Here is a 15064-nt window from a genome sequence, read left to right as displayed (position 1 = left end):
ATTGGAAGCAAGAATTCTTTTAAAGAATTGGTAGCATTCACTTTCCTACTGTACCTTTCCTGAGAATAAGATGTGAATCTTATTATCCTGCAATCCTGATTGATTAGTGTGAAATCCAAAAGTGGACAGCTAAGGTTGTTAGACCTTCTTTCTCTTTAGAATTTACAATGATGTTTGTACTTTCTAACATTATTTGAACCTTTATTTTTATAGTGACCAAGACTGTTCACATCTTTAAGACCAGATTTATTGAGATCAGGATGTGATTTTGGTTAACAAAGTTTTTCATGTCAAAATCAGTATCGTTTGGAAGAGATGGCCCAGTTAATGATAGCACTTTAACTGAAAGGACCAGATGTTAAATTTTTATAGAGTAAATCTGAATTTTCTGAAGTATCAATGTAGTGAACTTAGAAGCAGTGAACTTATTTATAAGCTAAGTGTATATATTAATTAATATATGTTCCAGAAGAGCACAATGATTTTAAAAAAGCTTGATCCTACCCAGTGCCTCATGGATATAACTGTCAGTTTTTCCTTTCAGTTATATAGATTAACAAGTGTTGACAAACTTTTTCTGTAAAGATTGTAAATATTTAAGCCTTTGCAGACCATTCAGTCTCTGGCGCATTGCCTCAGTTCTGTTGTTGTAGGAAAGTGGCCACAGACAATATATAAACAAACAGACTCAACCATGTTTCAGTAAGTTTTATTTTTGAAATAAGAGATGGCCCAGATTTGGTCTATGTACTATAGTTTGCTGACCCATGGATTAGGAAACTGAATGTTGAACATATTTTTACAATAATAATAATTTAACTCTTTAAAAGAGTTATTATTAACCAAGGTAAATGACTAAGAATTACAACTTTTCATGTCTTTTGCAGCAAAACTTCCATTTTATCACTGAGATAATGTGTTAAGTTTCTGTTCAATCTTCAGTGATTACAGTGGCATAACTGACAAAACAAATCATGAAAAACCATTCCCTTGTTTAGATATATCTGAGTCTTAGATTCCTAAATCCTTTACTAGAATAGCAAGTAAATAAAAGTTTGATAGAGAGACATTGCTAAGCATGTAACTATGCTTAATTTATGTGGTTTTCCCTGGGTGTGTATTTTTTTGATACCAAGGATTGAACCCAGGGGCATTTAACCACTGAGCCACATCCCCAGCCCTTTTTATGTTTTATTTTGATACAGGGTCTCACTAAGTTACTTAGGACCTTACTGAGTTGCTGAGGCTGTCTTTGAACTTGCAGTCCTCTTATGTCAGCTTCCCAAGCCTCTGGGATTAAAGGCTCCCTGTTTTTTTAAACATATAAAAAGTATACATGATCTTTGTTTCAAAAAAAAAAAAAAAAAACCTTGAAATCATATAACATTAATAATATATTCCTTCTCCATAAGTTCTACAGATATAATCATCAATTGTTTGTTATATATAGTCCCAAGCCCTTTTCTGTGTATACTAAGCATAAAGGCTTATAGTTATCTGTAATATTCCCTTATATACATAAATATTAAAAATGGTTTCATCTACTGTACTTATTATTCTGCCTTAAAAAAAATCTTCCCCCTTCACAGTTCACTTTCTACATTATAAGTCTTCCTTTCTTAGTCTCTTAATGTCTGCATTGGATGGATATATAAATCAATTTACTGGTTCATTCTTTATGAGCATGTACGGGTTTCTTATTTTGTATTATCACAATGTAGTAGAGAACATCTTTGAAAGATCTACTTTTAGTGTGTTTTACTGTGTCTGCTATGAGTCCCTGTAAGTGCACTGCAAGGATTGAAGGACTTTATATGGAACTTTTATTCTTTCAGTTTAAACGAATACCTATGTAAATTTCCTTATAGGATTTTCTCATTTTCCAGGAGAACTCTCACCCTGCCCCTCAGCAGCCTGGACTCTCAGGGAAAGACACAGTACAAGGTATGCTTTGTTCTTCCAGGGTATGGATCTATTCACTGGAATGACAAATTTTGATTGCATGTATTTAAGCAGCTGCATTCAGCTGTAAATTATGACTTTAAATTGTTGGTTAACAAAATATGTCCCAAAATCTTACTCAGGAGAATGTGATCCCATAATCCTGCATTCATTCTACAAAATAACTGACCTGAAATCTTTTAAAATGCCATTATCATGAAGGCCAAAAAACCATACCAAAACAACAACAACAACAAAAGAGCAAAGAGAAGAGGCAGTGGAACTGTTTTAGATGAAAGGAGTTAAAGCATGAAAGCTAAATGCACTCCATGATCCCTGCTTGGATCTTAAATTTAGAAAGGAAAAAATAACTGTAAAGTATAATATTGAGACAACTACAGAAATTTGAAGGAAGATAGTATGTATGCTAGATAATGTGTGTAATAATGGCATCATGGTTATGTAGGAGAATGTCCTTGTTAGGAGACACATGCCAACACAGGGAAGGAAAGAGTTGTGAAGTCCATAACTTAGTCTCCTGGGTTTGGAGAGAGAAATTATACACACCAGAGAGAGGCGAAGGGAAAAAGCAAATGCTGACAACTGGCGAATTTATGTTTATTGTGCTATTTTTTGAAATTTTCTCTAGATAGTAAATATTTTAAAACATAGGAGAAAAGAGAAAATAACAAATCGAATTTGGCTTTCAGGTCACAAATCAGTTTCATAGACTGCTTAATGGAGATAAAGAAAATTTTTGAAACATTAAAGGTGCCATCTTGCTAGTTTTGTCAAGTGTTTATCAACTTATTAGCTGTTTTCTTAACTTTGAGTCTTCTAGACTCAAACTCATCCATGCTCTGAAATCAAGAACCAAATTTGAAATAACCTAGCAGGGAGGCTGAAGCAGGAGTATCATTTGAACCCACAAGTTCAAAACCAGCCTGTGCAACATAGTGAGATCCTGTCTCCCCTCACCCCCGCCAAAAAAAAAAAAAACTAAAAACAAAAATAACCCAGCAGATTAGTAAAGTAGTCAGAAGAAGAAATCTATGGACCGAAAACAGTTTCTCTACACAGGCTGAGCTAAATACAAGACAACAAAAAGGTCCAAAGTGAGAAAAATAACACTGGGCCATATTAACCAAAACCTGTATTAGCCATCCTCTTTTATGAGGATAATTTCTATTTTATAATGTGTAAAGCTTCTAATTTAATAAGTGATGCGGGCCTTCCTTGTATTCCTGAAAAGTTAATTTAAACAAATTTTATGGTAGAAAATTATGAATAACCGTATGCCAAAAAATTAGGTAAACTAGATTAAATGGGACAGATTCCTAGAAGAACACAAACTACTGAAAAAGAAATTTGGGGAGAAAAAGAAAATCTAAATAGACCTACAACAACTTAAAAAAGATTGAATTAGTTATGAAAAAAAACTTCCCACAAAGAAATGCTCAGGAATAGATAATTTCACTGCTGAAATCTGCTTAACATTTTAAAAAGAATTAAAACATCACTGGGAATGTTGGTACATGCCTATAATCTCATCTATTCAGGAAGCTGAAGCAGGAGGATCACAAGTTCAAGGCTAATTTAGCAAGACCCTTTCTGTATGAAAAGAAGAAATAAGTGGGCCTGGGGATATAGCTCAGTAGTAACAGCACCCTTGGGTTCAATCTCCAGTAACACACACACAGAGAACACCTTAGCATTTATTATGGTCAACTGATTATTTGACCAGGGTGCCAAGACAATTCACCAGGGAATGAATAGTTTTGAACCCAAGTGATGCTGAAACACCTAGATATCCCCCTACAAAAAAATGATATTGGATCCCTACCTCATGCAAAATCATTAACAAAAATTTCTGAATCTGTAAGAGTAAATGTTTTAAACCACACTTGGAGTATACTTTCTAAAGAAATCTTTTTAGTAAATGTGAAAATAGCAATCAGTCTGTACAGTAGTTTCCTTAAGTAGTTTCTCTGTTTTAAGTATTTGGCTTTCTCTCTCCCTACCCTCACCCATGATGCTTTCAGAAGTGACCAAAGTTCGAAGAAATCTCTTCAATGAGGCAATGTTTTCTCCTTCAAAGAGATCACTAAAACGGGGATTGCCTAGGAGCCATTCTGTGTCAGTTGTGGAAGGTCTGGACCATAAACTTGACCACTTCAAAAAGACCAATAAAAGTACCACATTTCAGGGTAAGCGAATAAAGAGGAGTTTTGTTTGTCAATTTTGTTGGTCTTTTCAAGGAAGTTCAACTTTTCTTTTTCTAATCCCAATTTCATTAATTTTTTTCCCTTTACTTGGTTTGATTTTAGTTTGCTCTTTTCCTAGTTTAAGATGAAGTTTAGGTTATTGATTTTAGAACTTTCTTTTTCAAATACATGTATTTATAGCTACAAATTCCTCTCTAAATACTACTTTAGCTGTATCCTGTAAGTTTTGGTATGACGTGTTTTCATTGTCATCTCGAAACACTTTCTAATCCCTTGTGATTTCTTCTTTGATCCACTTGTTTTTTTTTTTTGTTGTTTTTTTTTTTTTTTTTTTTTTTTGGCGGTACTGGGGATCGAACTCAGGCACTCTACCAGCTGAGCTATCTCCCCAGCCCCCACTGGTTATTTAGAAGTGTTAATTTCGGTATATTTGTGAGTTACCCACATTCCCTTCTATTGATTTCTTTTTTGGGAGAGCAGGGAGAGGTTACTGGTAATTGAACTCAGGGGTACTCAACCACTGAGCCACATCCCCAGCCTTTTTTTGTATTTTATTTAGAGACAGAGTCTCACTGAGTTGCTTAGTGCCTCACTGTTGCTGAGGCTGACTTTGAACTCGAGATCCTCCTGCCTCAGTCTCCTGAGCTGCTGGGATTACAGGCGTATACTCCTGCACCCAGCCCTTCTATTGATTTCTAGTTTCATTCCATCTGTGTTGGAAAACATGCTTTGTATGAGTTCAGTCTTTTTAAATTTATTTGCCCTTAGACTGGGAATATGGCTCAGTGGTAGAACTGCTTGCCTAGCATGTGCAAGGCGCGGGGTTCCATCCCCAGCACTGCAGCGGGGAAAATGTATTGATATTTATTATTCAATTATCTCTCCCTTCAATTCTGTCAATTTTTGCTTCATATATTTTGGGATTCTGTTGTTAGATGTAACTGTTTATAACTGTTGTATCTTATTGATGGATTGAACTTCTTATTAATATGTAAAATCTTTGTCTTTTGTAACCTTTTTTTGGCTTAAATCCTATTTTGTTTGACAATAATATAAGCAAGAAGCTCCTTTGCATATGATATCTTTTGCTATCCTTTAATATTCAACCTCTGTATCTTTGTTGGGTCTCCAGTAGGTAGCTTAGAGTTGTATCACATTTTTTAAATCTTTTCTGCCAATTTCTGCTTTCTAATTGTGGTGTTTAATCTATTTACACTTAAAGTAATTATTGATAAGGAATGACTGCTGCCATTTTTCATTTTCTATATACTTTATGCCCTTTTCTTCCTTACTTCCTCTATTATTGCCTTTTTGTTTGTTTGGTCTTTTATTACCTTACTTATTTGTAGTGTCTCATTTTGATTCCCTCCAGTCTTTTTCTGTGTGTTTTGTAGTTATTTCTTAGTGACTATCTTGGCAATCATAATTAACATCTTTAACTTAAGACAGCCTAGTTAGGATAAAACCAACTTAGTTTCAATACTATATACTTCGTTCCTCTATGTTTCTGTCCCTCCCCCTTTATTGTCATCATCATAGATTACATCTTTGTACATGGTATGTCCATTAATACAGACCAATAATTAATGTTTTGTGTTTTTGCCTTTTAAATCATATAGAAAAAAAGAGGAGCTGTAAGTCAAAAGTAACATGATACCGTCTTTTTTTTTTTTTTTTTTTTCTTTTGGTATTACAGATTGAACCAGGGACACTCAACCACTGAGCCACATCTCCAGCCACTTATTTATTTATTTATTTATATTTGTTCTGATTAGTTATGCATGACAGTAGAGTGCATTTACACATTTTGATAAATCATACATAAATGGAGTATAATTTCTCATTTTTCTGTACATATTGTAGGATCACATCAGTCATGCAGTCATATATATACATGAGGTAATAATGTCTAGTTCACTCTACTATCCTTCCTACCCCCATACCCCTTCCCCGCCCTTCACTCCCCTCTACCTAAAGTAACTCTATTCTTCCCTAGCGCCCACTCCCCACCCTCTTATTGTGAATTAGCATCTGCTTATCAGAGAAAATATTTGGCCTTTTGTTTTTGGGGTTCGACTTATTTCACTTAGCATGATAGTCTCCAGCTCCATCCATTTATCAGCAAATACCATAATTTCATTCTTCTTTATACTTTATTTAGAGATAGTCTCATTGGGTTGCTTAGGGCCTTGCTAAATTGCTGGGGCTGGCTTTGAACCAACTGTCTTAACCTCCTGAGCAGCTGGGATTATAAATTTGCATCACTGTGTCTGGCTAATGTTATTTTTTGTATCAACCTGCATAGTGTGTTCTATTGTTCAATCTCTTATGGCTTTTTTTTTTTTTTTTTTAAGAATCTAACCTTTATTTTATTTATTTTTTTATTTTTATGTGGTGCTGAGGATCAAACCCAGTGCCTCACCTGTGCTAGGCAAGTGTTCTACCACTGAGCCACAACCCCAGCCCCTTCTTATGGCTTCTTTTTGCTGTCTAATGTCCTTCCAGTTTAGCCTGATGCACTGTCTTAGCTTTTCTTGTAAGGCAAGTCTACTAATATTTGAACTTCCTCAATTTTTCTTTATCTGAAAATGTCTTCATTTCTATTTTAGCCTTGAAGGATACAGAATTATTTTCAACAGGATTTTTTTTTCCGGGATTTTAAATATATTAATCGTGGTCTTCTGGCCTCTAAGGTTTCTGATAAGAAATCAGCTATTGATCTTATTGAACTGCTTTGTCTCTTGCTGCTCTCAAGAGTCTTGCTTGAGTTTTTGTTTTTGGTAGTTCTTTTGTTTGTTTTGTTTTGTTTTATACCAGGGATTGAACCCAGGGGCACTCAACCACTGAACCACATCCCCAGCCCTTTTTATTTTTATTTTGAGACTGTCTCACTAAGTTACTTAGGACCTCTCTAAATTTCTGAGGCTGTCTTTGAACTTGGAATTCTCCTGCCTCAGCTGAGCTGCTGGAATTATAAGTGTTCCCTGCTATTCTTAGAGTTTTGACAGTTTGACAGTAATATGTCTCAGTAGGATCTCTTTGATTTATCTTGCTTGGGGTTCACTGAATTTGTTGGATGTGTAGGTGCATGTTTTTCATCAGATTTAGGAAGTTTTTAACTATTACTTTTTCAAAACAGTTTCTGCCTCTGTCTTCCCTGGTGGTTGTTGGTATGCTTGATGGAATCCCACCAGTTCCTCAGGCTTTGTTCATTTTCCTCATTCTTTTTTCTTCCTGCTCTGATTGGGGAATTTTTCCTTATCTTTAAATTCACTGATAATTCTACCTGCTCAAATCTGCTTGCATCCTATTAGTGAATTTTTCATTTCAGTTATTATTCTTCTTAGTGCCAGAATTTGTTTGGTTCCTTTTTATAGTTTCTGTTTGCCTTATTGTATTATCATTTTGTTCTTTCATTGTTTTCCTGGGTTTCTTTTATTATTTTATCCCTAGTTTCATGAGCTTATTGAGCATATTTGGAAAAATTGTTTTAATATCTTTGACTAGTAATTTCAACATCTGGGACTCTTTAGGGATGATTTCAGTCAAACTCTTTTTTCCTATGAGTGGGTGAATTTTCCTGTTTCTTTGTATGCTTTTAAATTTTTTGTCAAGAACTAGGAGTGAAGGATACTATGATGTGCTGATTGTGGGAATCTGATTCTCTAAGCCCTCAGGGATAGCTGATTTTTTCTTTTTGAGGGTTGCTGCTCTCCTTCTGTACCTTTTCCAAACTTTTTTGTGAAGTATGTTCTCCAAATGTCTGGCTCCAAAAATGGGGTGGGAAGAAGGGTATTTCTGTCCCTTTAAATCTTGCAGTAGGTATGGTGAGGGAAGCCACTGCAGCCCCAGAGGGCTGAAACCGTGGTGTGTGCACCAGTCCCACAGGATCCCTAGGCTGACCAAAGCATACAGTTCCAAATTTTGGGAGGCAGGGTCCCTGTTGTCTGCCCTAGCACCAACCAGCTGCTCCTAGAGTGGGGATTGGTCTCCCACAGCTGCAGTGGGCTGAGGAAAGCAGGCAGTAGCTGGTTGTGGGCCTCATTCCTTCTAAATAGCAGCAACCTGTCCTCTTCAAGCACCTGTGGTTGTGATAAGTGTCTGGGCAGGTTTCAGAATTCCTAAGTATTGGATTCTGATCTCTTTAGCTTACAAGTTGTTTCGATGGTATCACCAACCCTTAAAGCTTCTCTTTGCATTTTTGTGCATGAGTTCCTGTCCTTGGGGATTACAGTTAATAATTTAAAACAGCCAACTTCTAGTTGATACAACTTAATTTCAGTTTTACAAAAACTGCTCCTATGTAATTCTATTTTCTGTCCTTTGTGCTGTTTTGTCATACAAATTATATCTCTATATTTTATGACTGTCAACACAGACTTATATTTGTTTTATTTTTTAAATCACAGGGTAAAAAAAAGTTGCAAACAAAAAAAATTGTTAATACTGTCTTTTATATTTACTTGTAAGTTCTTTACCAGACTTGTTTTCTTTAATGCTTCTTGTGCATTTGAATTACTCTCTTGCCTTTCCTGTCAGCCTGAAGTGTTATTTGAGTGTTATTGAGTGTTATTTGTGGGACAGGCCAGCTGGTAATAAATTCTGTTTGGGTTTTGTTGTTTTCTTCTTGGACTGGGGATTGAACCCTGAAGCACCTTAACACTGAGCTGCACTCCTAGCCCTTTTTATGTTTTCATTTTGAGACATGTTCTTGCTAAGTTGCCCATGCTGGCCTTGAACTTGTCATCCTTCTGCCTTGACCTCCCAAGTCACTGAAATCACAGGCATGTTCCATCACATCTGACCTATTTGGGTTTGTTTGTTTGTTTGTTTGTTTTTGTTTTTAGTCGTCAATTGATCTTTATTTATTTATTTATATGTGGTGCTGAGACTCGAACCCAGAGCCTCACACATGCTAGGCAAGTGCTCTACCACCAAGCCACAACCACAGCCCTTGGTTTTGTTTTAATCTGAGAATATGCCAGATTCTCTATTGAATATGCCAGATTCTCCATTGGTTTTGAAGTGTAGTTTTGTTGGGTATAGAATTCTTCCCCAAATATTACCACCACCTCAGGAAACTGTGATATTTAACAATTTAATAAACACTTCTAAGCAAAAGATAGTTTATGCCAGGTGAGTTGTAAGTCTGGTAAGTAGAGACCAACCTTGTGAGTAGAATTTTCAGGAAACTGTTGGGTCATATGATAACAGGTATCTGTGAGCAGGGCTTTTGGAAGAGTTCCAACCCCATTCAGAAACTGCAGGGCTTTTGGTTTTCAAGGTGACCACAGGGTGAGGGAGAGAGTGTTGGGACTATGGCAGGTTAAAGTGCCATCATCCTCACTGTACTTCCTGAGAGAAAAAAAAAAAAAAAATGCTACCTAAATTGTTGTAAACCTTTAGCTAATCTCCAGAGTTCTGAAAAAAACTAGTTTTTTTCCAGAGTTCTTCCTCCTTAGGAGAAGGGTTTTTTCAGAGGTCCTTCTCCACCATTTCTGCTGATGTCACTCCTTTGTGTGTGGGTGAGTGTGGGTGGGGTGGGTGTGCCAGGGATTGAGCCTAGGACCTTGCAAGCACCCCACCACTGAGCAAGCTAGTCATTTTTTTTTTAATTATTTTTTTAATATATATTTTTCATTGTTGATGGACTTTTATTTTATTCATTTACTTATACACAGTGTGAGAATCATTTACTTATATGCAATGCTGCACACATGCCAGGCAAGCGCCCCACCACTGAACCACAACCCCTGCCCAAGCTAGTCATTTTTAGCTCACTCTAGACCAGTCCTCCCCTTAAATAGCTTGGCCACCTACTCTGAGATATATTATGCCAACTAGATTTATCTTAACAATTAATACTTGCATGACATGTCATCATTTTTACATATTATTTCCTCATAAATATAAAAACCACTAACAAGGTGGATGGATATGTTAGTCTTAAGAAGTGAGCACTTTTTGTTTCTCAGGATTGCCTATTCGATAAATAATTTTGAGTATTTTACATTGGTCTGTCATTATTTAATCTCTAATAATGCTGACGAATTGTTCTATCCCATTGAGTTTTATAAACCTAAAACTTTAAGATCTACTCTAGCTAGCTAATAAACCATATATAAATTCAGTTGCTTCTTTTACCATCTGCTGCTTCAAAAGGTTAAGTGAAGTTTGTAATTTAAATTTCTTTTACATTTTAGGTTATCACAAACTGCTGACTAAGAGTGTGGCTGAGACTCCAGTACATAAGCAAATCTCCAAGAGACTACTTCATAGACAAATCAAGGGCAGGTGAGTGACATCCTTGTCCAGGCTTCTTCATACACTCACACCACCTTCACCATGGTCTTGGGGACCACTGTTTGTTTGCCTCCTCTTGACCTTCAATCCAGACTTCAATCTTAACCATGTTGCTTATAACTATAAAGGACTCTATAAATTGTGTGGGACAGGAGAGCCATAAAGAGTGTACTCTTATCTGGCCTCTTTTACTTGGTATAATTGAGATTTGTTGTTGCTTATATCGATTGTTCATCCCTTTTCATTGCCTAGTAGTATTCCATCAAATGGATAGTGTGCAGTTTTTAAACCCATTCACTGTTAACATGCAAAATGATATGTCCCCATTCCTGCTAGGCAAAGTGGGAAGTCTAGGATCCTTACTCAACCTCTGCTGACAGAGCTATGGGTTTGATTTCTATAACAATCAGTTGGAAAAGAGTAGTTATCTGAACTATTGTCTTGTTTAGATGTCCCTTTCCTGGTTCTTTGTCTTGAGAGAACTGTCTCTCTGTGTGGCATTGCATTTTTTGTTTGTTTTTCTGTTCAATTCTTCCTTCCTTCCTTTCGTCCTCCCTCCCTCCTTCCTTCCTTCCTTATCTATCTATCTATCTATCTATCTATCTACCTATCTGTCTATCTTACTGGCATATCTACATTGTCAGCTTCTCTAGCACCCAGCTAGGATATAAACAGCAGAAGGAAACCCAGGGAGCTCACTGCTCCATCTTTTCTCAGGTCCTAAGGTCCCCAGCCAGGTTGCTTTCTGTTTCAGAGTTATCTCCTCTTTTATATATAATGTTCAAGGTTTTTAACCACACTTTAAAAGGGAATAAGAGGCACATCTTTTTCATCTTGTCCAAATTCCATGTCTACAATATTCGTTGACAGGAGTTACATACTGGTGAAGTTTAGAGGATTAATTGCGAGAAGTAAAATTGGTGGGTCAGAAGTCCTTGACAAAATGGCAGAAATTAAAGCTCTTAAATAGGAACTTGAGCTACTAGGTGTGGTTGTGCATGCCTGTAAACCCAGCAACTCAGGAGGCTGAGGCAGGATTACAAGTTCAAAGCCAGCAGTGAGGCACTAAACTTAGTGAGATCCTGTCTCAAAATAAAAAGTGTTTGGGATATGGCTCAGTGGTTGAGGGCACCTATGTCAATCCCCAGTACAAAAATAAACAAACAAACAAACAAACAAACATTGCTACTTATTACTGTGACAGTACAATATTTAGGTATAATTTTTTAATAAATTATTGTAATTAAAAGTATTAATCCAGGCTGGGGTTGTGGCTCAGGGCTTGCCTAGCACACGTGAGGCCCTAGTTCAATCCTCAGCACCACATAAAAATAAAATAAAGGTATTGTGTCCAACTACAACTAAAACAAAGTATTTTAAAAACAAAATAAATTTTAAATAAAATTTAAAATAAAATAAATAAAATAAAAGTATTAATCTATTTTAAAGTAATTTTAATGTTACAAAATTGGTTTTTAAAAAGCACTCCATCTCATAATGATATGTTGGGATGGAGGTATAGCTCAGTTGTAGAGCTTGTCCTTAACATGCTCAATACACTGGGTTCAATCCCCAGCACCAAAAAAATAACAATAATCATTTATGAGAGTACTTACCAACACTAATATTGTCAAGCACTGATCTTTGTTATCTTGTTAGATGAAAACCTGTCTCTGGTTTTAATGTGCATTAATTATGAATGATATTGAATGCTGATTATTCCTGAAGGTCTTCAGATCCTGGTCCTGATATTGATGTGGTAGAAGAATCCCCTGTAAAAGGAGAAGATGGTGAGTCCTACCTACTATGCTTTTACATTCTGTAAGCTGTACATTTCTGTACTCAGCATATCCTCAGATAGTTTACAGAAATTGTGATGGCACCAGTTACCCAGTGTAGCTCAGTATTTATAAGTGAATGGTCTTTTACATGGAATTAATTGAATTTCTAGAGAAGAAATATTTTTGTGTAATAGAAATAAGATTAGAAGTGCTAAACTACTGTGTTACACGAAGTGCTGTGGCTCATTTAGGAAGTATATGACAGGAGGGATTTTCACAAACTTCTTTTTTTAATTGCTTAAGTAATTTATGTTGTAGAAAAATTAGAATGTATAGAGAAGTAAAAAAATTTAAAAATTACTTGATAGTCCCACAATTCAGATATACTTGGTTAACATTTAGCATATACTCTTAGCAGTACAATTTCTATACAAATATATGTAGTATGCACATATGGAGCCTGTTTTTTTGTTTTTTAACAAACAGCACATTATACATACCTTTTTTCACCCTGTGTCAGTTGGCAGTTTATAAGACTTCTGAAAGTGGCAGTCTAATGGGTCAGTGGTTTTTTTCAATACCTTGTTGGGGTCATGTATCAAACCCCTTTAACTGTTTAAGAGACGCTTCAGAATGTCTTACAGCCACTGTTAAATTTCCATCCTGTATGTGGTATTACATAAATTTTGCCCATTTCTGACAATATGGGAAAATTCTAAGTTTGTAGTTCTTCCGAGATACTAATTCTGTTTCTGGTTTGCAGAAATAAGTTTGAGACGAAGTCCTCGAATCAAGCAATTGTCATTTAGCAGAACAAATTCTGGTTCCTTCTACTCTGTATCTCAGCCAAGGTCCCGAAGTGTGCAAAGAGTCCACTCCTTCCAGCAAGACAAGTCAGGTAACATGGGCCCACCTATCTTCACAGGTCTGTGCTGACTTGGTGGGAAGTATTTTTGGGAAAAGAAGCATATAATCTGACATTTTGTTACTTGATGTTGGAAAAATAGAAGAGGTAGGTATAATCGAGGTTCAGGGTGATGACTAGATGAACAGTCCTTTGACTCTAATCATTCATCTCTTGGATTCCCACAACTGGTCAGCCATAATCTATGCCATATGGCCAAATGCTGCACACAAGTATCACAGGTAGAAATGGGTGATATCTGTTTGTATGTTTTTTTTATTTTGTTCACAATTAACATAATAGATACCTTTTTATATTTATACTAAAAAAATTAAAATAATTTATAGTTACAGATTAAATTATTTCAGTTGTATGCATTTCCTAACATAGGACATGGGATCAATCTGTTAAAATTCAGGAAAACAACGATTGTTGCAGTTTTGGACATAATTAGGTGGGATTTTCCCCACCAGTTGCTCTAAAACTTTGTCGTCTTCTTTCTCGTGTGAAGTGGCTGTTTTAATAGTATTGGGAGGACAGGTATTGAAAAAGAATTAAAAGTTATTATTTTTGATTTGCAGGCCAAAGAGAAAATTCTGCAGCCCAAAGTATTCGGTCTCCAAAGAGGCTTTTCTTTGGGGCAGTGTCTGAGATGATCAGCCCCTCAGAGAAGGGTTCAGCCCCAAATAAAAAGCCTTCAAGAAGCAGCATGGGTTCTGAGATACCCACAGTTTACCAGGTATACACAGAACGTAGAGTCCAGGAAGGAGCAAAGCAGGTGACTTGTAGATAGTAAGAGCTGTGGTGTGGTTAGGTTGTGCCATATGAGTTGTCACTGGGCACATGGAACTTAAAGCACCAGGCTGAGGGCATGGCGGTAGAGAGGTAGAGGTGGGTTTCATCTACTATATTACACATATGTGTTTTTCTGAAATGTATACCAGTCATTCATCAATTTCTGTTTGATTGCCCACTCTGTGGCAGAAACCTGGGAGTGGCTTTTTACTTCTCCCTCTCCCAGGACATAACCAACGAGTTGAGTTCTTCCTCTTTTATTTACCCATTCCTCCTTCTCCATCCTTGCAATTCCTGTCCTAGTTCAGTTCTACCTGAAACATTTCAACAGCCCTTTCCCTCTCAAATTCTCCTTCCACAGAAAGGTCAGAGTGATCTTTCCAAAACATTTATCTGACTTTGATCAAAATGTTTGCTTTACTTAATGCTCTGTAGACTCTTTATCTTCTATAGCTACATTTTCCTAAAATGGAACCCTTGTATTCAAAAATAATAATCTTTGCTTGAAAAACCCAGATAAACTGCTAGAGGTTGGGGGAGGACAAAGCTCTGGGGAAAGGTTTGAAAACCACAGATCTATGACCAAGGTCAGTTCTCCTTCCCCAGGCAGGCAAGGTCTTCTGTGGTCTGGTCACTGCCCACCCGGCTGGCCTAAGCCTTTGGATCCTCCCTTCCTGACACTCCTCCTGCTCAGCAACATCAGGCTGTCCTCTATTCCCACACAGCTGCTGTTCTTCCTATTTGTGCCTTTGCTTTTATTGTTTTCAAGCCTTTGCCCCTGCTCCTACTGATACCCATTCTCAAACATTCAGTTCACAAAGTTCTTCCTTCCTGCCCCCAAGCCTCCTTTGTGCTCTTTGCATGTTCCTGACATTGTGTTGGCCACACTGTTAGCACCTGTCCATGCCCAACTGAACACAAAACGCCATCTAGACTGGTATTCCCTTGAGAAGATCTAGTAAGGGTATAGAAAAGGTAAGTGCTTGACCTCCTCATTTGTTAGAGTTTTTAATTACTTTTCTCACTAGAAGGAAGGGAAATTTTTGGTTGGGAGTATCCTTTCTGAGATATTGTTGCTGTGCTTCATGTGACTCCATGGCTCTCCCCACCAAGTG

General features: G+C 36.7%; 1 protein-coding gene across 1 annotated transcript in view; it reads left to right on the top strand.

Moving 5' to 3' along the window:
- Nucleotides 1–15064, top strand: part of Ticrr (TOPBP1 interacting checkpoint and replication regulator) — a 40213-nt gene that overhangs the window by 20723 nt on the left and 4426 nt on the right. The window contains exons 14-19 of the mRNA XM_047540519.1: nt 1887–1944; nt 3984–4148; nt 10370–10460; nt 12198–12259; nt 13014–13148; nt 13736–13893. Of these exons, the coding sequence (XP_047396475.1) occupies nt 1887–1944; nt 3984–4148; nt 10370–10460; nt 12198–12259; nt 13014–13148; nt 13736–13893 (669 nt within the window). The remainder of the gene's footprint in view (nt 1–1886; nt 1945–3983; nt 4149–10369; nt 10461–12197; nt 12260–13013; nt 13149–13735; nt 13894–15064) is intronic.

This window comes from Sciurus carolinensis, chromosome 2 (genome assembly GCF_902686445.1).
Source record: "Sciurus carolinensis chromosome 2, mSciCar1.2, whole genome shotgun sequence".
In the NCBI taxonomy this organism is placed as follows: Eukaryota; Metazoa; Chordata; class Mammalia; order Rodentia; family Sciuridae; genus Sciurus; species Sciurus carolinensis.
This window is presented reverse-complemented; position numbering and strand designations above follow the sequence as displayed.